We start from the raw sequence: 22976 nt of genomic DNA, 5'->3' as shown, positions 1-22976 counted from the left end.
ATACACGATGGATGGAAACAAATGTTCAGCTGTTTAATGAAGATCTTTTTTAAGGTAATAGGATATAAATAATTAGCACTACAAAAACAAAGAAAGACCAGCATTTTGTGATGATTCTAAGCAATGAAAATGAAATACTTAAATGTCAGCTGTCATACATGAGAGTGTCATATGGGTAATAGGTTAAATTGTCTCAGCTGGAAGAAAAAATGTGATGCACCATTATTAATATAGTTTCTGTTTTCTCCTATAATGGAACAGAATCAGCCAGAAGATTAATGACATCACTTTTGGCGCAATCACAGCTAGTCATACCTGTTACTTTTACCTGGATACTTAAATCCTTCATTGGAAGACGGCATTCTTTGTGAGACCTGCATTAGAACAGGAAGAGACTCCAACATTAAAGTATAATTTTGGCAACTCAATGATGCTCAGGGACATTGTCTTCTGAATTGGATTTTATTCTTATCTTTTCTGTCTTCGCTGGAGATCTGATACTCAGTTTGGAGCTTTTGGAGTTGTTGATTAAGACTCTGACCTTTATTTTGATTTCTCCTTTTATTTGAAATTTTATGTTCTATTCTGATGTGATTCATCCAAGATCATGATTACTGTGATTGTTTCTGCTGGTATTAGGAACATGTCTTCTGAGGCTGTGATCTTTTGAAAGGCTTAAAGATTGTCAAACAGGTCATTTTCTTATCCTTTGTTGTGGATAACAAACTTATTTTCCAAAGTGCATGCTATCATCTCCTTTTGATTAAACCTTCCTTCTGGTTTTGATCATGTTATTTTATCACAATTTATTTTGTCTCTCATTCTGACTTTGACATACGTATTTTTGATCTCATGGTTTTGCCCTTTTCTATCTAGATGTCTGTCTCCCACTTGTCACTCCAATCCTCATCAGTATGCTGACATAACACATTGAAAATGAGAAGCTTCGCCACTATTAACATCTTACTTTCATTTTTGATTTTGGACATTAAACAGGGTGTTTAGACAGAGCCTCAACACTTTTCCTCTTATCCTGTGTGTTTTTGCAGTAGCATAGTTAAAAGGATCATTGCTAGAAGAAGACAGAACAGCAGGAATGCAGGACTGTGGTAAAACAGTTGGCTGAAACTGTACAACATCTACAATTACGGGTAGCCAGCCAGCAAACCAACTTTGCAGAGGAGTAGGCAAGAAGATTGTCAGAAGTCAGTATACAGACCGAAAGATCACTTGGTCTGTTGCAGGTACTTGTACCTCTTCAAAAACAGATGACACTGAAGCATATTTGAGTGGACTGCTTAAAGACATAGATGGCTAAAGTAGGACTGGACACATAAATTAACTCTATTCCTCTCCTGTGAGACGCAGAAGGGTTTATTATGACCTAGGTACGCAGGTGACAGCTGACAATAATATAGAAAATAGGGAGATCCTTGCATGTTATGGGATGGCCTCAAATATATATGCCATGAAATACCAGGAGTGGCAGTCTGAATGTAGCTAACCAGTGCAGGCATGAGCCTTTGACTTATGTGGAAAGAGGGCCCACTTAATAGAGATGGCTTCATGCTGTCATCTACTCCATGCCTTGCCAGATAAGTATGGAGACAAACATGGATAACAATGGAGGACCTGTGGAAAATTGTTAAGAGACACAGGATGACTATAGATTGGGAAAAAGTCAATGAGAAAAGAAAACCGTGTCCTGTACAACCAGCACTAGATGATACACAAAGAGAACCAGAGCTGCCTACTCAACGCAAAGAAGTGTCCCCACCTCTGAGCTGCTGTTACAAGTGTGGAGAACTCAGGCATAACATTTAAAAAGCCCCTGCCTTGAGGAATCAATGAACTGTGGTTGGAAGTGAGTATAATGGTACTGTGAGGTGATGATAACTAACATGTCTTCTAACCTTTGTACAGGTATTAATTTAATAAATCAAAGAATAATAGCTATGGTTGATTCTGGCAGTAAAGTCACCATTATTATTTGCTAATTCATTCACCCACCACAATTTATAAATAAAAAGACTGCGGTCACCTGCACAAATGGAGACTCCCACTTGTATCCCATGAGTGAATGCTTTATAACATTTCCAGGGCAATCCAAAAAAGAGTGACTGTGTTGGTACATTTTTATTGTCCATATACTTTAATAATTATCTAAGACTGCTCTAATATTAAATGTGGACAAATAAGCAATACTTATAACCAGCCAGCTAATCCAAACCCAGACGTCCTGAGTGCTGGCCTAAACAAAGGCCACTCTGTACGCAGTGTCCTCTGTCCCAGCTTAGGTGCCCCTCAAGGCTGTGAACATTCCCCCACTCTATTCTCTGTACACCAATGACTGTAGGTCCACTGAACCTGCAGTAAAAAATAATTAAGTTCACAGATGACACCACCATCATTGGACTACTTGATAATGGAAATGAAACTGCATATAGAAAGAAGGTGACTTGTCTTTTGTCTTAGTGCACTACCAATAACCTGGTACTCAAAACCACCAAGACAGTGGAAATGGTAACTGACTTTTGCAAACATTTGATACAACCTCTTCTAGAAAGTAATGATTCTACTGTCAATATGGTGGAATCCTTCAAATTGTTGGGCACAACTATCTCAAAACTCTCAGTTGGGACATTTAAACCACTTCCATCACTAAAAAGTGGACATATTTAATTTATTTAGTTGGTGTAAAAAGTATTTGCCAGCCCATTCTAGTACAATTCTACAAAGCCATAATTGAAAGTGTGATCACATTCTCCATTGTTTTCTGGTTTGATTCAGCAACAGTCCACTTCAAAAATAAATTAAATGTATTGTGTTGTCTGCTGAGAAAATAATTGGCTGTGCTTTTCCATCTGTTGCAGACCTGCATGAATCAAATGTCACAAACCATGTCAAAAAGGATCACTACTGACTAATCTCACTCTAGTTTCATGCCCGGCTTGACATCGGCTGGCATTTCTTCCTCATCTTAGACATGGATGAACTGGGTAACAGAGGACGTTGGTGCAAACAGTGTTCACAGTGCTTTTAATTACCTAGTTCTAAGTGCAAATAAAGTGCACTGTAAGCTCAATTAATGAATAAATAGTACTGAGTAAAATCAGTGTAATCATGGAGAGTCAAACCAGAAATATGGTTCTTTCAAACATTTAAATCCAACAATAAAACCATACAGACATTGGTTTTCCTTTTCTTGTTTCTCCTGGCAGTCTAGCATGTCTTTCACCCTCAATGTCCCCAGCTCACCCTTGGGGTCTTACAGCCGGGCTGAAATGCCAACAGCCATGGTCCATCTCTCCAGCTTTTGTCTTGACCACCATCCATCAGTATCCACTAGAATGTATAGAGGTGTACCTACGTGATCCTGCCACTCATCTGTCAGTCCAGGAGGGCTGAAGGGATCCCTCAATTGCACCTGATCCCCCAGAATGTTCAAAAGGAGTGACACACCCCTGGGGCACCATTTCTCAAGTTTCCTTGTGGGGTCACTGATTGCCTGCTTCCTCACCACCATGCTGGCTCACACTCTCAATTTTGCCTTTCTTGACCCTTGGTTTCTTTTGATTTCTCTTCTAACTAACTAAGGCTCCTTTTATATTATCTTGGGCACAGGTGCCTTAATTATGTTCTGTGAAGTGTCTTTTAGAAAGTTGGCTCAACCAATTGCACCTTCATGCGTAAACGTGATTTAGCCAATCCTCTCATTAACCACAGGAAACTACCCTGTTTTTAAATGAAAGCAGTGGAATGATGACTCCCTTAAGCACACCTGGAATGCAGTTGTTTCTGTTAACTGTTATATCAAGTGGCTGATCACCAAAAGGAAAGCAACAACTTCTATTAATCCCATGCTTATACTGTCATGAGGTATGTGAGTTAGATTTAGATAGATAGATAGATAGATAGATAGATAGATAGATAGATAGATAGATAGATAGATAGATAGATAGATAGATAGATAGATAGATAGATAGATAGATAGATAGATAGATAGATAGATAGATAGATACTTTATTCAACCCCTCAGGGAAATTTATCTACTCTATCAAACCGATCCACTCAAAATCTCCGCCTGTGGAGACAAATATATTTTGGTGTTGTCTATATACAGAGGTAATCCCATATAGAGTGAGTAATTAAAAAAAAATTGCTATGAAGTTGACTGAGGTGTTTCCTCATGTGAGCATCCCTAAAGAAATCCTTATGAATCAAGGGGCAGCCTTTAATTCCACCACACTTGAAGAAATTGTAAAGCTGCTTTGTATTAAACATCTGAAAATATCTGTTTATCATTCTCAAATGGATGGCTTAGTAGAGTGCTTTAATTAAATGCTAAAGCAAAGGTTGAAGAAAATGGTGAGAGAGGATAGACAAGATTGGAATAGGATGTTTCCATTTGCCCTTTTTGCATACAGTCAAGTGCTACAAAACTCTACTGGCTTTTCTCTGTTGAAACGTCTGTATGGGAGACAGCTGAGGGGAATATTGGGTCTGGTTAAGAAGGTGTAGGTGGAACAAGATTTTACATATGGAGCGCTGTTATGTCAACATTTTGTGAAAATTCTTCCACAAACGCAGGCTTGGCTATATGATCAAGGAGCTAACATTCACAAATTCCAGCTAGGGACCATGTGTTATGGTCTTGGTGCCCACCCCTGATTCTAAAATTCTAGCACACTGGATGGTATGAGGTAACAGCATGCAAGAGTTTGGTGGATCACATAATTAGCCAACCCAAACAAAGAACCCCTAAGAGAGTTTATCACGTAAACATCCTTAGAAAGGAAAGAGTGGAGACCACTACAGCCAGGGTTACACCCTATTTTTTTTTATTTTATTGATTTTATTGTAATCATTCCATACAAATAGATCAATTTTTTTAACAAAAAATAGGATTGAAAACAAATCAACCCCCACTCCTAAGAAAGAGAGAATAGCCAATGGAGTAAAACTTAAATCTTGTAAAAAAACATAAATTGATGAGTTTAATAGGCAGATGAAGATGAATGGAGAAGAAAAAGAAATGGGGAGAGAGTTATTTCCTCAGTGCTTTAAGAGCTTATTCTAAAATTTTATTGATTACATCCTGACAGGTTTTGAAAAAGTTCTGCACAGATCCTTTAAGTGAGAATCTGATTTTTTCCAATTTCAAATAATATAAAACATCAGTTGCCCACTGACTTAGAATAGGAGAGTTAGGATTCTTCCAGTTTAGCAAAATAAATCTGTGTGCCAATAGTGTAGTAAAGGCAATCACAGTTTGTTTGTCCTTCTCCACATTAAGCCCCTCTGTGAGCCCACCAAACACAGCTGTTAGTGGGTTAGGAGGGATTGTGACACCAAGGCTGTCTGAAAGGCACTTAAAAATTTTTGTCCAGAATGATGTTAATTTGGTGCAAGCCCAAAACATGTGACCTAATGAGGCTAGAGCTCGATTGCAGCGTTCACAGGTCAGATCTTGCCCTGGAAACATTTTGGACAATTTTAAGCAAGACAGATGTGCTCAATATATACAGTAATTTTGAGTTGAATATGCTTTGCGCATACGGAGCTCAAGTGAATTCTCTGCATTGCTCCCTTCCACTCCTTCTCTGATATGTTGAGTGAGAGATCTTTTTCCCAATGTCCTCTTGGATCTTTGAAAGGGAGGGACTGTAAAATAATTTTATATATTGCAGAAATGCTGTCTGAGCTCTCAAAACTGAGCAATATTTTTTACACCTTAGAGGAGGGTGCGAGATGAGGAAAATCGGGTAGGTTCTGTTTAAAATTTCTAATTTGAAGATAGTGAAAGAAATGTGCTGCTGGAAAGTTATATTTGGAATTGTTCATAGGATGCAATGATGTTGTATATATAAAGATCTCTAAGCAATTTAATCCCAAATGTTTTCCAGATATTCAAAACTGCATATGTTTGAGAGGGTTGAAAAAGGTGGTTCTCATGCAGACGTGCCACAGATAAAAGATTCTCCATCTTAAAATGCTTTCTACATTGGTTCCATATTCTGAGTGAGTGAAGCAAAACTGGGCTATTAGTATATTGGCGATAACTTGTATTTATAGGAGCACAAAGCAGGGAATATAAAGAAGTACTGCAGAATTTTATTTCTATTGTGGACCAGGCCTGTGTATGTTCATCTATTTGCGTCCAGGTTTTTATAGCTTGTATGTATCCTGCCCAGTAATAAAACTGAAAGTTAGGTCTTAGGTCTTTGTAGGGTCACTCTTTGGATACGTGGATGTTTTGAGTTCCAAATAAATGAGGTTATGGTTGAATCTAATTGCTTAAAAATGATTTATTGATGTATATTGGAATGTTTTGAAATAAAAAGAGAAGCTTAGGAAGGATATTCATCTTAACAGCATGAATTCTTCCAGCTAGAGTGAGATGAAGGGTTGACCATCTATGCAAATCTTGCTTAATTTTTTCCATATAGACAGCGAAATTCCATTGATAAAGACCTTTATGTTTACTTGTGGTATTTACCCCTATGTATTTAAACTGATCTGCAATTGTTAAAAGGGAAGGTGTCCAATCTAATATTGTATGCTTGAGAATTCACTGGAAAGAGCACACTTTTATTCAAATTAATTCTGAAACCAGAGATCTTTTGAAATTCTGTAAGTGCTGTTAAGACTGCAGGCACAGTATTTTGTGGGTCTGATATATACAGTACCATATCATCTGCATATAGAGAAATTTTCTGCTCAAGTCCTTCTCTGATAATCTCCTTTATCTGATAAGCATTTTGATAGTAAACTGCCAGAGGTTCAATGGAGATTGCAAGTAGCAGTGGTGACAAGGGGCATCCTTGTCTGGTACCACATTTTTGTTTAAAGTAGTCTGAACAGATGTTGTTAATACAAACTGAAGCTTCTGGATTGGTATACAGTAGTTTGATCCATGTACAAATGTTCGGGCCAAACCCAAATTTCTTTAATGTAGTGAAAAGGTAGTTCCATTCAATTATATCAAATGCTTTTTCTGCATCCAACGATTATAATATCCCTGGGGTGTTTGACTTTTCTGGCGAATATATTACATTAAACAGGTGTCAAAGATTGGAAGCTAAGTGTTGGCCTTTAATAAATCCAGTTTGATCTTGAGATATTACAGAAGGCAGCACTTTCTCCATCCTTCTAGCTAGGATTTTTGAGAGTATCTTAACATCATTATTCAGAAGTGAAATTGGTCTATATGATGCACATTGTAATAAGTCCTTATTTTGTTTAGGAAAGACGGTGATTAATGCTTGGCGAAAAGTTTGAGGTAGAATTTGATTGTCTCTAGCTTCTGTAAATGTTGCTAATAAGAGGGGAGCTGCTGAGTGGATAATTTCTTATAAAATTCTACAGGGTAGCCATCAGGGCCTGCTGCTTTCCCGCTTTGAAGTGACTTTATAGCATCTAGTAATTCTGATAGCGCCAGAGGTTTATCCAGTTCCTCTGCACTAAAAGTATCTATTTGTGGTATCTGTAATGTATCCAGAAATGCATTAGATTGTGTGTTGTCTTCTTTAAACTCAGTAGAATATAAGAATTTATAGTAGTCTCTAAATGTGTGCATTATATTTTTACGGTCAATGATTTTATCTCTGTTCGTGTTGGTGATTGCTGGGTTTGCACTGCGAACTGCCCTAGACCTTTTTACTAGCTCAGACAGAAAGAGCTCAATTTTTAAAAACTATATAGTCACTAAACGTGGCATACATTTGAGTGAGCACCCCCTACCAGATACCAGAGGATAAATGTGCTGAAGTCGATCTAAAAAATATTTTAGAATTGAGTGTTATCGAAGAGAGGAACAGCCCATGGTCAAGTCCACCTTTGAACAAGAAGCAAGTGCCATCAAATGGGCCATCATGAAGCTGAAATACAGTGATCCCTCGCTATATCACGCTTCGCCTTTCACGGCTTCACTCCATCGCGGATTTTATATGTAAGCATATTTAAATATATATCTCGGATTTTTCGCTGCTTTGCGGGTTTCTGCAGACAATGGGTCTTTTAATTTCTGGTACATGCTTCCTCAGTTGGTTTGCCCAGTTGATTTCATACAAGGGACGCTATTGGCAGATGGCTGAGAAGCTACCCAACTTACTTTCTCTCTCTCTCTCTCTTGCGCTGACGTAGGGGGGTGTGAGCAGGGGGGCTGTTTGCACACCTAGACGATAGGGACGTTGCTACCTTCTGTGTGCAGCTGCTTCCTGAAGGACATGCTGCACGGTGCTTCGCATACTTAAAAGCTCAAAAGGCACGTATTGATTTTTGTCTTTGTTTTTCTTTCTCTCTCTCTCACTCTCTCTGCTCCTGACGGAGTGGGTGTGAGCTGCCGCCTTCAACAGCTTTGTACCGGCGGTGCTTCGCATACTTAAAACAGCCCTATTTGATTTGTTTGCTTTTCTCTCTCTGACGTGCACTCCATTGAAGAGGAAGATATGTTTGCATTCTTTTAATTGTGAGACAGAACTGTCATCTCTGTCTTGTCATGGAGCACAGTTTAAACTTTTGAAAAAGAGACAAATGTTTGTTTGCAGTGTTTGAATAACGTTCCTGTCTCTCTACAACCTCCTGTGTTTCTGCGCAAATCTGTGACACAAGCATGACAATATAAAAATAACCATATAAACATATGGTTTCTACTTCGCGGATTTTCTTATTTCATGGGTGGCTCTGGAACGCAACCCCTGCGATGGAGGAGGGATTACTGTACTGCCTATTATTTTGGCCTTCAGGTATACAATATATCACTTTAAGTTAGTTCATTGGAAGGGTTTACTTTGGGCTAAGGCAGATGCCCTTTTTCATGTTCACAACTTCTTAGCCAGGGCTGCTTCTTCTCTTTGGAAGGTGTGGTAGGTGGGGGGCCATGTCATACAATGAGCCTGGGGAATGTCTCAGGGGAAATGGTTCGGGTTGTCTCTGAGGTGGGATCAGTTCAGTAGTGCATTCTAGAGACATTTGAAAACACAAAGATAGCCGATGTTCAAAACAGAAAATGAACGTATTTTTTCCTTCTGGGCTAATAGAAAACTCCATATTCCAAAAGGAGGTTACATTTCTGTTATGAATTGAATTATCAATTGTAAGTGCCACACGAGTTGGACGGGCATTCTGACCAGGAGAGGGGCAGGTTACTTACCTGGATGGGAGAACCCAAGTGGGCAGACAGACATCCTGGTCGAGAGATAAAAAAGATGCCCCATAAAAAAAGGTTCCCCAGGTGGATGGACGGACATCCCTGCCAAAAGGGAAGGACAGGGGAGGACTGTCTCTGGGGGATGTTTGTTCCTCCAGGATGCTAGATATCAGGAGCCCTGCATATTGGTACTTGATAAGAAACCAGCAAGGAATGCTGGGAATTCTAGTCCGGAAGCACAGCTGTACTGAGGTCCTTGGGGGCCACAAGAGGGAGATGCACTCCCTGTTATTCAGGACTTCTGTATGACCCAGAAGTGTTTCCAATGGGAAAAGCCCTGGCAAAGAAGTACTGCTGGATCCTCACTAAAACGGACTGCACTGCCTTGTCCAGGTGAGCTGGGAGGAATGCAACAGTCAACTGGAGGAGGGCAGTACGGTGGTGAGAGAGAGATGAAGAGAAAGAGGAGAAAACAACTGGTTTATTTGCTTTACACAAAGTATTTTGAATAATATCTCCCTTTGTTTGAACCCAAGGGCTGTGTTGATGTGCTTGTGTGTGGGGCTCTGTGACACCCCCTGCCTTCACACAATCAGCTTTTACCAGGAACAAATTCAAATAAATCCATAACTATAACTGGGTTATATATACTGTATGGTGTGAAAATAACATGTTGAGAAGCATGTAAGTATATTAACATACGAAAAGTTTGTCACTTGCAAAAACCTGAGCAAAACCCACATGAGTAAGCAGTAGACAGGTGCTACACATGTAAATGTTTCATACAGTATGGATAAATGGGTATAAATGTTCACCTGTTTTAATTAAGTTACTGGCAGAGGTGTAAAATAATGAAATACAGCTATATGTTACTTTATTTAAGTTTATTTAATTTTTACCCCACTATATTTTTAGGTTGAATTAGCACACTTCTACTCAGCTGCAGTTAGTATTCGTTACTCATTATGCAGACCAAACTTATATAAATTCATTTAAGAAAACTATCAGATGGGCTGTCAACTTAAGTTATACATAGTTCAGCATTGTTCAGACGCAGTCAATAGAAGGCTGTATATCATTCCAAATAAAAGCACTGTAGCGTCCCTTGCATGGCTTGGTAGGCCATTCCCACACTACTTCCTGCTCACTGCTGAGACAAAGAAATTGAATATGTACTGTATTTCTCTCACAATCGTATTTAAACACTTCATTCAGATCTGTAAAATACAAACGGGAGTCAGATATAATGCACTGCCTTCAGTGCCTGCCAACACCTAAAGAAATCTCTGCTTTCAGGAATTCACCTTCAAATTTAAAGAAGCATGTGGAAGAAAGTGTTTTTTTTTCATCTTCTTAAGCTATCTCTATCTCTTATATGGTATTTTGAGACCAAAAGTTATATATTGTGTGAACAATATCTGTATGTTGTATGGAAGATATTGTGGCCAATTATTACAAGTCTAATTACTTAAATGCCAGAGTGAGTCCAGCTGTAAAAGTCACTGATTGAATAGACAAGACAAACTCAAATTTAAAATGAGACTAGCATTTAAGTAATTAGGAATGTAGCTGTGCCTGGACATCAAGGTCCTGCTGTTCCTTGTAATGTGAGTGTTAATTAAAGGCGTGTCAGCTTTCCTATAAGCAGAGAGTATTTTTGCTGTTAGTTTATGGAATTTGAGCTCGGGAAAAACAGAACACTACCCTGCCATCCAGAATCTGGTCTAGAGCCAGAATGACTAAGGAAAGTACAGGTAACTTATTAAGTGAATATTCAATTTTTTTGGATAAGAATAAACTTTGAACAATTTTATATATTGTCTTTATAAATACAGTAGACCCCCGCAAAGTCGTGTTTCAGAGTTTGCGGCCTCAGTCATTCGCGGATTTTTCTTTAGAACATGTCTAATAATTGTTAGCGGAAATCGCAAATATCCTCTGCAATTTTTATGGCCTTTTTCATGGCAATACTGTACTGTAGAGAGAACAGGATGCAACTGTAGAGGAAACGCGGCTTGGGATGGTGAAAGTAGCCAATAGAATTTGAAACTGCAACTCCCTGCAGTGGCTCTGATTGGTCTTCTGCTGGGAGTGCTGTGGGTTTTGGGGTCAAAGGATGTCAACATGGCTTTATAAAGGGGGCCAGTGACGAAAAGCAAAAAAAAAAGTTTTTGTAATTTGTGTTTCAAGTTCCTGTCTCTCTGCCTGCCTTCTGTTGGGTTACCTGTACTTGTTCGTTTTGTCCTGAATCATTTCATGTTTAGCGTCTGCATTGTCTGCCATCTGCCTGTGTACATGAGGAATGTAAGTGGATTCATGACTATCCTGCAAGAAAAGAAGCACTCCTGAACCCGTCTTCACCATTTGAGGAACTAGCGGTAGTACTATCTGTACATTCCCATTCAACATGCGGATCTCTGGATGATCTATTTTCATCATTACATTTCATCCGTTGCTGTTTTCACAAACGTTTTTCATGATCTACTGGGTGTGTTTTGTTGGTGCTTTGTTGTATTTAATGTTTAATCGCTGTAAGGGGAACAGGGGTGGTATCGTTGTTTTCATTACATTCTTTATTTGCTGTTTGATTACCGGAGTGCTTTGTTTTTGTCTCTGTTTGTGAGTGCGTACAAGTCGGGTCAAGCCTGGGTGCGTCCCTGGAATCTCCACCATAAAAATAAATAAATCACTGTCTTCTCGCTGGTGTGAATCTTAGAGGCACCGGACCGCTACAGCGTTATTCATTTCTCCTTGCTACTGACTGACTGTGATGCATCCCCAGCTGAGTGTTCTTGTGTTTTCCGTTTTGTTCCTTTTAACCTCTTAACCACCCTCTGCTGGATATATCCGGCATCGTAGCGTCATTGCTGACGCCTTACTGCCGGAATTATCCGGCACATTTGCCTATGGTTATTTGAATGCCTGGCGCATAGTATAACTGATGGTTTGGCGTGGGTATTATTACTACATTGTATTTTGACAACTCTGTGGTTGTATTGGCTGGTCACGTGATGTGATTCGGAAATGAAAGCTGTGAATATGGCGAAACATAAACTGACTTCAAGTGAGGTTTTGCAGGCGATTTTGGACAATAATTCTGATCATGATTGTAGCAGTTCTGAAGAAGATTTTAGTGACAATGATGATCAGCAATGTGCGCTGCATGATACTGTGAATGACGACGCATTGGATGATGGCGATGAGTGGGTGTATCCCCAACATAAAAAGATTGATTTTAGTTTTGTCTATTTTGCTTAAAAAACTTTCATTGTCACAATTGCATAGGGTGGAAATAGATGTCACCCACAGATAGTGACATAGGAGGGAAATATAAGTATATTAAAGCACAATGAATTTCTGTCAACTGATGACTTATACTAAGATAAAAAAGAAAGTACATTTGATGGCTGCTGTTACTCTTTGTTAAGGTTTCTCATCACTAAAATCTGATTGCATATACCACACATACTTAAAACATCTTACCTGAATGTGAACGTGTCCTTACTTAGATGTCGGCTGTGTGATGCATGTGCAGTGGCGCTTTCATTATTAATTTTTATTCCCAATTGTTTTTTTTTTAGACGATTCACCCTCAGCTTCTCACTCTGTGACCCCATTCCCAGAATTATATGCTGCTTTGAGTTTAGATAAAATAACAATTGTTTATTAAATTTTGTTTATGTTCAGACTAAATGAAAATATGTGCAGCTGGTTCGTTTAATCATTTACCTAATATGTAAAAGGCAGTCACAACATTTAGTGGTAAATACTGCTTGAATAAATGTAAAAAATTAAAAAAATGAAAATTGTTCAGATTTCACCCGGCGTGGGGAATATTTAGGGAGTTGGCAGTTAAAGGGTTAACCTTTAAACCGCCACAAATAGCTATAGTTGTTTCTCAGTGCCATTTGCGAGCACGCAGGAGCTGATCAGTCAGTGCCGTATATTTGTTGAGCAGCCAGTTAATGACCACTGCCAGCCCCTTGTGAGCAGGGGGGCTGAACGCACCCCTAGAAGACAGTCCTCAAAAAAACCCTTACTTGCTGGGCTTACTTACGGCTGCTCTGTCACATGATGTGCTTCTCGCGTGACATTACGCTTACTTAAAAGCCTGAACAGCACGTGTCCTTGTTGGCTGATTGTTTTGTTTCTCTCTCTTCTCCCAGACATCCTCTGCTCCTGTTGGGGGTCCCGCTCCCGTTGTACACCCCTATGATGTTTGTCTATTCTTTTAATCGAGAACTAACTGCATACTGAGCACGTTTTACTTCTGAAAGAGACCTGTTTGTTTGAAGTGTTTGAATAAAAGTTCCTGTATCTACAATCTCCTGTGCTTCTGTGCAATTCTGTGACCCAAGCGTGACACACTACAGCCTCACTGTCTCTGGGATTGAGCCAGCGTCAGCGTTTACCTCTGTGTGCTTGCGTGCTGCCAGTTCAAGCACAGTTGGCTCTGTGATTCACTTAATTTCATCCATGGCATCAGTTGTACATATTGTTCCAGTAGTTTTTTAAATAGTTTTTACAGTTCATTAGCAGTGTGTAAAATTATCAGTGTGGCAGTAATTGTGATGCTCTTTGCATGAAAAAAATGTGTTCTATTAAAATTTCACTTTTTCTTTGTGAATTGTGACATTTACTTAAAGTGCAGCAAAAAAGAATTTGGCGTCCGGGGATGCATTAACCCCCAAGTATGTGGCAGTTTAAGGGTTAAAGCCCCAAGATGCCGCTGAAATGCCTAACACCGTCTAAGGCTTCTGGCAATGAAAACACGCTTGCATGAATTACAGTACATATAGCGGTAACATCGGTATTTTACATTCTAGCACAGCAGGAGACATAGCAGTACAGTATACAGGTTTACCTTTACATTGTTTGTTTTAGGTAATATATTAAACTGAGTTTGAAATTAAATTAAAGTGTTTTGGGGGCATATTTAGGGTTTAAATTATAAAAATAGGCATTTTTTTTAACCACATCCAAAATTCATGGTTTTTCATAATTCACAGGTCCTCTAGGAACGTAACCCCTGTGAATTTTGGGGGTGTACTCTAATTGAAGAATTACTGCATGTCAGTAATTCTATGTTTCATTGTACTGCTAAAATGCTATATTATCTCTGAGCTGTCCTTACTGTTAGTTCTTTACAAGATTCAGGAGAGAGCATTTAATAGAACTGACTCCTGTCCAGATCATTCTTCAGTAGAACACTGACGCTCAGATTTGTATTTTATTTTATTATACTGAAGATGAGTTATTGTAGAGTAATATTAATGCATGTTGGTTATATGTGTGGGAAAATGTTATTCTGTAGACTTTAAATTGTCAAGTGGAGTGCATTAAAAAAATTAGGGTTGCTGTCCATTTAAAAAATGTAATTATGATTAAAATATTTAATTGAAACTAACTGCATATTAATTTTTTACAATTGTTTTCAGACTTGCTCAACCCCAGCAAAATTCTATTCAACTACAGCAATTTTTTCAGACATTGAGACATTCTGTTCCAAACAGTTAACTTTCAGTTGAAAGAAACCAAACAAAATTTACAGTAGTTCTCAGTAAATAGAAATATGCTGTATTTTGACAGAAATTTAACTATACATACACTTGAAATAGGTAGTGTGAGGGATGGATGCCATTTTTTTCTGGCCAGGACACCTCCTTACAGAAAGGACAGGGGCAGATGGCTTGTGAAGGGTGCTATCTCCCCCCATCTGCTACATGGCAGACCCTCTGGGTTGCAATGGTGCCTCGGATTCCCACAGGACTGTATGGGAATTGGTATTTGTCTGTTCAGCCCTGTTGGGTTCCTGGGGCGCACTGCAGGAATTGCTGAGCCATCCCAGGTCTCAATTGTGGGGCAACGAAAGTACTCCTGGGATTCTGAGTATAAGGAGCCACCTCCCTTCATTCAAGGGGTCAGGTGAACAAAGCTTCCTGGAGGAGGAGTGGAGGCAGAAGGACAGACAGATAGTGCTGTATTTAATAGTGCTTTGTAATGTGTTGGAGAGGTGAGAAATTTGGGAAACATTCTTCAGAGCTGAATAAAGCCTGCGTTGTGCCGAGACTTGTGCCTGTGTCTGGTCTGTTTGGGTGTGTGGGAAGTTGTGTGGCCCCAATTCACAATAAAGAGATCATTCTGATTTTAGCAAAAGTTTCCTACTTTGTAGCATTGTTACCATCTATACAAAAATGGTCATATTTGCACTGAAATGTGCACATACGTATATAGGTAGGTTGATGTTGTATTTGTCGCTGTAGAGAATTTCCACTAATACTGCTGCATATGTGAATCATGGACTATCACTTCATGCAATGTAGTTGGTTCACTTACTGAAACATCTGGTTGTCATTTCAGCTAAAGACCTACCCAGGTTTTTTGTTTGTGTACCACATGTATAAAAGAGGCCATGTTTGGGTCGGAATTTGGTTTCTTTAGACAATATGAGAAAAACAGATGTACCCAGAGGCAGAGGAAGAAGAACACAAGTTGAAGAACAGTTGTGCCTGATGAAATCGGAGCTACAAAAAACGATCATCTGGTAAATCATTGTCTATCCCTGAGGCAAGCAAGACTGAGGGTTCAACCAACATTGCCTAGATCCACAGTAGCATAGATAGTCTGGATTTGTAGGCAAACATCACCATGTGTACTGCAATATCTGGTGATTAATTGCAGCTGCATAAGCTCACCATTGGACAAATACAATACAGCATGCCTTACTGCTTTTCTTGATGAACTGCAGGCTTTCAGCAGAAAGAAAGCAAGAGAGGCAAAATTTACCAAACTTTTTGATTTTATGGGACAGCTTGGCCTTTCATCATTTTCGACATGGCACAGAATGGCTTATTGCAAAGCCCATTCTAGGATAGTGTCATTATTTCTGCCACCATTCTTTCATTTCCTCAATCCCACTGAAGAATATTTTTCTACTTGGAGATGGAAGGTATATGACAGTGACCAGATGTTACATTTAGATGCAATGATTGCTGAGTGTATGGGCATCCAGGGCTGGATAAGGCACACTAAGAGATTTTTTGCATGGTTTATGGCTAAAGTTAACATTCAGAGCGATTCTGATGAAAATCTTTGGCCAAATGCAGAGGACAGGACGGCTGATGATGAGAGTTACAGTAGATTTCTACTGGTATTTTCATGTGTTGTGTTTTCACTTGTTGTACAGAACATGAATAAATATGTACAAGATGTGACCTAATGTAAGAGGTGTCATACTTTTTTTTTTTATTTTGCAATGCAACACTAAACTTTGGAAAAACAGGACACGGAAACACATAATAAATGAATTTTGTGATGCTTCGGTTTGTTTGTTTTTTAGTTGATTGTACAATGAGTGACACAGTGGTCTTATAGGAGGGGACATATGCTATAGCTATAGAAGAACAAATCATTTTTGGGTGAAGAATGAATTGTTTTGGTGGTTGAAGAACATTTTGCACAAAGTGCTAACTGATATACTCTGGTGTGTTTTGTAAAGCACAGTGTGTGAAGAGTTTTGATAAAGTGAATATGGTATTGAGACAGGTCTGAAAACAATTGTAAAAAAAACTGTAATCGTAATTTATTATATTTCCTTCAAACATATTGATATTTTTCTGTAAAGTGGAAATAACTTACTGATTAATTTGTAATGCAAAACAGTTTTAATAATCACTTGCATATGCATATTAAATTATTTCAATTAGTTTATCGAAGTTATGTACATCGGAAACAAAAAATACCAAACACCCCCCGATGTTGCCAAAAGTGGTAGCAATAACACAAAAATTAAATATTAAAAACAGAAACATAAAATCATGGGTCATCTCATGTTCTGATACACAGAAGTCAATTCCGCAGCTGTTACCTGCCGAGGTGGAGTCATTTATTAAAATGACTTTTAAATTAAAAACTTTTAAAAATGTATCATGATAGAATTATTTATTTAGATGTTTTAAATTGCTTATTGTCTTAGAATGAATCATTTATGAATTATAAAATAAGTCTAGCTACCTTGCATGATCAATTTGCTGTTTTTATGATCAATTTGAACGGATTACTGCCTAGACACACTAATTACAGACAGTATAATATAGCCTAATGTAGGCTGCAGTAGGTTACATACAATTAATTAAACAACAACATACCATATACAGTATGCTTTGGGGGGATATGTGCATTACAAATAAGGAATCGATTGATTTCATTCTCTGCCCTCTGCATTTTAGCTGCTCAGACATGGGTAGTACCTACAACATGCTGTTTCAAGTAAGATATCCCTACATGGGAAACCGAAAAAACTCCACAGCAGACATATTCATTGCCAGGGACAAGGCAGACCCATTGACAGTCTGTCTCCTATTCAGACCTGAACCTCAACAGTCTCTTTCACAGGTGGACTTGGGTTAGCAGACATCACCATACTAATGTTTATACTGCATGTAGTATCTTGTTCTGAATGTTCTGCTATGCTGCTTGATTTTTTTTGGTCAATATGTGAATGCAGCATAATGGCAAGGATGACGCTGATGTGTAATCTGAGCACAGTGCTTGTCATTCTGCAACATTAGTATGACATGAAAATGAAACTCATTCACTACGCTAGTATAACTTGTTTGATTTAATTGTTCTCATGTTAATCTCTGCGCTTTGAAGAGCTACTGTACTTATGGAAGATTATGTATGAAAATAAGGAACAAATTGCGCTCCTTATCGATTCAATATGATAGGCAGCATTTTATGTTTGAATACACAACAGTCCCATATTATAAGAGACAGGTGGCAAACCTCCAGGTGTGTGTGGGTGAAAATCATTATCAAGAAACAACATAGGAAACAATGAAGTGCTGGTGACTTGGATTCATATGGAGTAAATAACATGCTGCTCATGTTTCCACAAGACATTAACTTGTGGAAATAATACACTGTGGCATGCAAATGTTAGGGCAATCCTGGTCAAAATTTCTGTTATTGTTAAGTGAGTACAAGATGAATGAGTCTCTAAAATGCATAAAGTTTTCAGAATTGTAAGCAAAATTAGTGCTTTATTTTTATTTTGTACAATGGTAGAATGAAAAAAGAAAGGGGGCATCATACAAAAAGTATGGGCTTCCCAAGAGATCTGAGGTCTCAGGCAACTTTTTCCAAGGTCTCAGACCTTAATTAGATTGTTAGAGCTATAGCTTGTTCACAATCATCATTAGAAAAGCCCAGAAAATACAAAGATGTATAAATTCTCTGACTCCTCAAACCTTTACCCAACAATCAGCAGCCCTGGGCTCATCTAAGCAGCTGCCTAGCAATCTGAAAAATAAAATAATTGATGCTCACAAAGCAGGAGAATATTATAACAAGATAGCAAACAATTTTCTGGTAGCCATTTCCACAGTTTTTAATGTAAATAAGAAATGGCAGTTAAGAGGAATGGTGGAGGTCAAGTTGGGGTGTAAAGACCAAGAAAACTTTCAGAGAGAATTGTCAATAGGACTGCTGGAAAGGCAAATCAAAACCCGCGTTTGACTGCAAAAAACCTTCAAGAAGACTTAGCAGACTCTGGAGTGGTGGTGCACTGTTCTACTGTGCAGAGACATCTGCAGAAATTAGACAAAGGGTACAGAATTTCATGAAACGAACACCTCTCCAACTGTTAAGCATGGGAGTGAATTGATCATGCTATTGGCTTGTGTTACAGCCAGTGGTATTGGGAACATTTCAGTGGTAGAAGGAAATATATATTCAACTGAAAACCAGAAAAGTCTGGAAGAAAACCTCAAACTGTCTTTGAAAATGCTAAAGATAAAAGTGGATGACTTCTACAATAGGATAATAAACTAAAAACACCTCAAAATCCTCAATGGACTATCTCAAGAAGCACAAGTGGAAGGTTATGCCATGGCCTTCAAACTCTCCTAACCTAAACATCAAAAATCTGTAAATAGACTTCAAAAGAGCAGGACATACAAGACGGCCCAACAATCTTAAAGAAGAAAAAGCCTTTTGCAAAAAAGAATTGGTGAAAATCCCCTAAATAAGACCTGAAAGACTCTTAGCTGGATAGAGAAAGCATTTACAACTTGTGATACTTGCCAAAGGGTGCTACTAAGAACTGATCAGGCAGCGTTACCCACATTTGTGCTTCATGCCCTGTTTTCTTTGCTGTTATATTGAAACTGTAAATGATGGAAATATAAATATAATCTTGTTTAAAATACTAAAGAAATCTCTTTAACTTTTTGTCTTTTGGAAATCAGGTTATTTTTCACTTGCTTAGCTAGCTTGTCTCAGGGGACATTAACGTATCTCCAAGAATATCACGTCTCGACCCAAGATTTGTTTTATAAGAGAGAGATGTTAATTTGGTGAACAAGCGGGTATAAATTCATTATTTTGTACAAATGTCCTGGTCTTTATTGTATATATTTGCAACCCAGTAGTAAAATAAATAAAATTTAAAGATAGGTAGTGCCATGTCACTTTCTGTCATAGGTATTTGTACAATTATGTTTAAAATGCATGGACATCTCAAATTCCAGATGAAACAGGTGATCATTGAGCCTGGTTTCTTAATGAAAGATTTGTTGATGTATGCAGGGATGCTCTAGAATAGAAATAGAAGCTTAGGAAAGATGTTCATCTTGATAGTATTGATTCTCCCAGCTAAAATGGGATGGAGGGTAGACCGTTTATTTGTTAACATCTTGTTTGATTTTTTTCCATGCTGTAATCAAAATTGTGTTGAAAAAGATCTTTGTATTTTGTTATGATGTTCATATCCAGATATCTTAAAAAACGTTTTGATAGAATAAACAAATAGATGTCCAGTCTAGTATGGTGTGCTAGAGAGTTTGCTGGAGAAAGTACACTTTTATTCAAATTAATTTTGTGTCCAGATGTCCTTTGACATTTTGCTAATGCATTAAGGACTAACAGCAATGATATTCATGAGTCTGATATATAAAGTACCATCCATCCATCCATCCATCCATTTTCCAACCCGCTGAATCCAAACACAGGGTCTGCTGGAGCCAATCCCAGCCAACAAGGCAGGGAACCAATCCCGGGCAGGGTGCCAACCCACCGCAGGACACACACAAACACACCCACACACCAAGCACACACTAGGGCCAATTTATAATCGCCAATCCACCTAACCTGCATGTCTTTGGACTGTGGGAGGAAACCGGAGCGCCCGGAGGAAACCCACGCAGACACGGGGAGAACATGCAAACTCCACGCATGGAGGACCCGGGAAGCGAACCCGGGTCTCCTAACTGCGAGGCAACAGCGCTACCACTGCGCCACCGTGCCGCCCAGAATGTCATTCAGCATGTAAAATTCCTTGATTATTCCTGAGGCTCCATCTCTTATATTGCTCAATAACAAATATTTCTATTTGGGAACAGACATGTTCAGAGTAAAAAAAGATAAATTATTTTTTAGTTTATATGTAAAAATGAAAAACAAACCTCCTTCCTATGAATCTATAACTTTCCTTTGGTTTATTGCAATGTAGGCATTATTGAATCAGCAGTACACTCTTACTATGTAAGCAATCAAAAAGGTCAAACTGTATACAGAGTTATTATGGTGTTCATGTGTTTATGGAGATATATAAGATTAAACAATATACATTTATATATAGGAAGTCTGACACTTGGATCAGCTCATACAAAACCCTTTAAATTAACAAAACAAGGTTGCCAACTGTGTAATGTTTCTATACACGAAGGATGGATGTAAATGTTCACCAGTTTAATGAAGATCCTTTTTGCTGATAATGGGATTAAACAAACATACATATAAACAAATAATTAACACTAGAATAGGAAAGGAAGACCAATGTTTTGTGAGAAATGAGCATGAAATACACATATATACATGTCAGCAGAATAGTCATGTAAAGAGAACACTTCTAAAGCACTTCTTTCTTATTTTGTTTTTATTAATACAGAATACTTACCATTTCAGAAATCAGAAAGTCACTCAGATTGTCCAGTTTGGCCCTTATTGCATTAAATTCGTATCTTACATTGATCTGTGTGGTAATGGAAAAGGTCAGATGAAAAATTTTACAAGCATTTGTCAGTATATGAAGCAAAAACAAACCATCTTTCTATTAAGTTATGCATTTACAGAAATGTGAAAAAGTATGTGCAGCCTATGGAAATTGTTGACTCTTTCAAAATATTTGAGTAGGCAAACAGTAGATATTCATGCAAACTGTGCCTGCAGATAAATGTGATATACTTGAATAAAAACACATGGAAAACCTGCCTTTTCAATAATTTATTTAACAAAGATCTACTGTAAATAGATTGAATGGTGTGCTGGGGAAATATAAGTCTACCTTTGCCCCCTTTTTCGGGAAATTAATTCATGTAGATGTTTTGCATAACGGTGGCATGGTGGCGCAGTGGTTAGCGCTGCTGCCTCACAGTTAGGAGACCCGAGTTCACTTCGCGGGTCCTCCCTCCGTGGAGTTTGCATGTCTGCGTGAATTTCCTCCAGGTGCTCCGGTTTCCTCACGCAGTCCAAAGACATGCAGGTTACGTGCATTGGCGATCATAAATTGTCCCTAGTGTGTGTGTGTGTGTGTGTGCTCGCCCTGCCCAGGGTTGGTTTCCTGCCTTGCGCTGTGTGATGACTGGGATTGGCTCCACCAGACCCCCGTGACCCTGTGTTTGGATTCAGTGGGTCGGAAAATAAATAGCCAATGGATACTGTAAAAAACAGTGATGTTACTAATCAGTTAACAGGACGTGTGACTATCTGGGTAACAGAAAAAAAAGAAGTTAGGGCCGTTATTTAATTTAATATAAAGCTTTTCTTTTGTGGTTAAGATGTCTTTAATGATACAAATACAATCAGAATGTCATTAAGCATGTAAAATTCCTTGATTATTCCAGAGGCTCCATCTCTCATATTGCTCAATAATAATTTTTCCTATGTGGGAACAGACATGTTGAGACTCAACAAAGATAAGTTATTTTTTAGTTTATATGTAAAACGCAAAAACAAACCTCCTTCCTATGAATCTATAACTTTCCTTTGGTTTTGTGCAATGAAGAAATTATTGAATCAGCAGTACACTCTTACTATGTAAACAATCAAAAAGGTCAAACTGTATACAGAGTTATTATGGTGTTCATGTATTTATGGGGTCCTGCGGTGGGTTGGCACCCTGCCCAGGATTGTTTCCTGCCTTGTGCCCTGTGTTGGCTGGGATTGGCTCCGGTAGACCCCCGTGACCCTGTGTTCGGATTCAGCGGGTTGGACAATGGATGGATGGATGTATTTATGGAGATAAATAATATTAAACAATTTACATTTATATATAGGAAGTCTGACACTTGGATCAGCTCATGAAAAACCCTTTAAATTAACAAAACAAGGTTGCCAACTGTGTAATGTTTTGATACACGGAGGATGGATGTAAATGTTCACCAGTTTAATGAAGATCCTTTTTGCTGATAATGGGATTAAACAAACATACGTATAAACAAATAATTAGCACTAGAAAAGGAAAGGCAGACCAATGTTTTGTGAGAAATGAGCATGAAATACACATATATACATGTCAGCAGATTCGTCATGTAAAGAGGACACTTCTAAAGCACTTCTTTCTTATTTTGTCTTTATTAATACAGAATACTTACCCTTTCAGAAATCAGAAAGTCACTCAGATTGTCCAGTTTGGCCCTTATTGCATTAACTTTGTATCTTACATTGATCTGTGTGGTAATGGAAAAGGTCAGATGAAAAATTTTAGAAGCATTTGTCAGTATATGAAGCAAAAACAAACCATCTTTCTATTAAGTTATGCATT

The 22976-nt window shown here is 38.3% G+C and overlaps 1 protein-coding gene across 1 annotated transcript in view; it reads right to left on the bottom strand.

The window, feature by feature from the left end:
* LOC114644562 (uncharacterized) overlaps positions 1–22976 on the bottom strand; it is a 337895-nt gene that overhangs the window by 168833 nt on the left and 146086 nt on the right. The window contains exons 20-21 of the mRNA XM_051934772.1: positions 22807–22881; positions 21111–21185 (exon numbers count right to left, since the gene is read on the bottom strand). Coding sequence (XP_051790732.1) covers positions 21111–21185; positions 22807–22881 — 150 coding nt within the window. The remainder of the gene's footprint in view (positions 1–21110; positions 21186–22806; positions 22882–22976) is intronic.

This window comes from Erpetoichthys calabaricus, chromosome 12 (genome assembly GCF_900747795.2).
Source record: "Erpetoichthys calabaricus chromosome 12, fErpCal1.3, whole genome shotgun sequence".
Taxonomy (NCBI): Eukaryota; Metazoa; Chordata; class Cladistia; order Polypteriformes; family Polypteridae; genus Erpetoichthys; species Erpetoichthys calabaricus.
Note: the sequence above shows the minus strand (reverse complement) of the source record. Positions and strands in the feature narration are given on the sequence as shown.